The 1,379-nt window shown below is 44.6% G+C and overlaps 1 protein-coding gene across 1 annotated transcript; it reads right to left on the reverse strand.

Annotated features, from left to right (window-relative positions):
* Positions 1-692: 692 nt before the first annotated feature.
* On the reverse strand, positions 693-1,379 carry LOC135374544 (uncharacterized; the record flags this gene model as incomplete). Its single annotated transcript, XM_064607481.1, has 1 exon — positions 693-1,379. A coding segment is annotated over exon 1 (687 nt), but the record flags the coding sequence as incomplete, so codon positions are not given.

Below are 1,379 nucleotides of genomic sequence, written 5' to 3' on the forward strand. Positions count from 1 at the left end.
TGCACATGACACGTATTGTGAACAGGAGCGGTGTGGCAGGTTACATGGCAGGTAACAGGAATGAGTTCCATTTATTTGTTTGTAAAGAGTAACACGTTTAGTTCTTTTTCCACAAGGTGATGAGTGACAATCTAATTTAGTTCCTTCTTTAGGTAATGTATGCATGTCTACCTGACACTATTTTGCCAGTAGGTTTCACAGAAACAGTCAACTCCATAGCTGAGGGAACTTCAGCGATTGCCACAAAATGTGTGTTACAGTAAAAGGTTGCATGGCAGGATATGTGACAATCTAAGTTGCACTGCTCAAGAACCACAGTGAAATTTATTAAAATTTATTTTATTTGGACAAACTTGGACAAAATTGTAAAATTGGACAAAATTTGGACAAACCACAGTGAAATAGCCCATTTTCACTAATGTATCAGAGATGTGTAGTTTGTTATTCATGGTTGGTGATGCCGGTGCTTGGAGGAATGCTGCATCCTACTGCAATTGCAGTTGATGCAGTACTGGTATTGCAACATACTCTTGTTTATACGGAAGGACGATGCACTGCCTATTTTTGGTAAATGTGCTGAGTGGCATGGTCCTTTCACGACAACAGTGATCGACCCGAAGAATGCCAAGGGAGGACGACATCATTGGCTTGACAAAAAAGTCCCTTGTGCATGAAAACGTGGTAACTCGTACTTGTGAAGCCTGAACCTCATTGACACGTGCAACGGTCTTGCTGTCAAGCAGGTAGCACGACCCTTGCTTGACATTGTATGCTGTAGTTCTGTTCGCAACCGATGTTGGAGTGTGCCTCATTTCCGAGAATCTCCGGCTGATCTGTGATAAAGGACAGCTTGTTGTTCTCAGCATGCGCTTCAGCTTTCCCAGGTACGACTCGAAAGGAAAAGCACTAAATGAATCCAGTGGGCCATGTTGCAAGCAGTCTCGAGCAAGATGTACAAGAGAATGTGTATTATATACAAGCTGTGTTGTCCCATAAAGTTCACCCATTTCTTGGACGAAGTACTTCAGCAGCCTGCTGGCGTATTCGTTGTGTGTCCTGTAGAGGGCCGGGGAGGCTAGTATCCTTGTAGCAACATGAAGTACAATGAAATGTTCATAAAGTTGGTCTGGGAGCAACTGCTTTAGTGCCACTGGGCCAGCATAGAGCAGAAAGGTGCGGAACTCAGTGGCTTTCCACCTGTCCACTTCGTCGATACCTCTGGGCTTCCTCTGGAACATCGAAGGGAAGTATTTGCGGAAGGACTTCAATCTTTCGGTGACGGTACGCTGATGGTCCGCTGCCAACTTTCCTCTTCCATATCTTCCACCTATCCAAATGTGGAGCAGTCTCTTCATTACCCCTAAGCAAAGCAGATGCAT

The sequence above is a fragment of the Ornithodoros turicata genome, unplaced genomic scaffold (genome assembly GCF_037126465.1).
Source record: "Ornithodoros turicata isolate Travis unplaced genomic scaffold, ASM3712646v1 Chromosome76, whole genome shotgun sequence".
NCBI lineage: Eukaryota > Metazoa > Arthropoda > Arachnida > Ixodida > Argasidae > Ornithodoros > Ornithodoros turicata.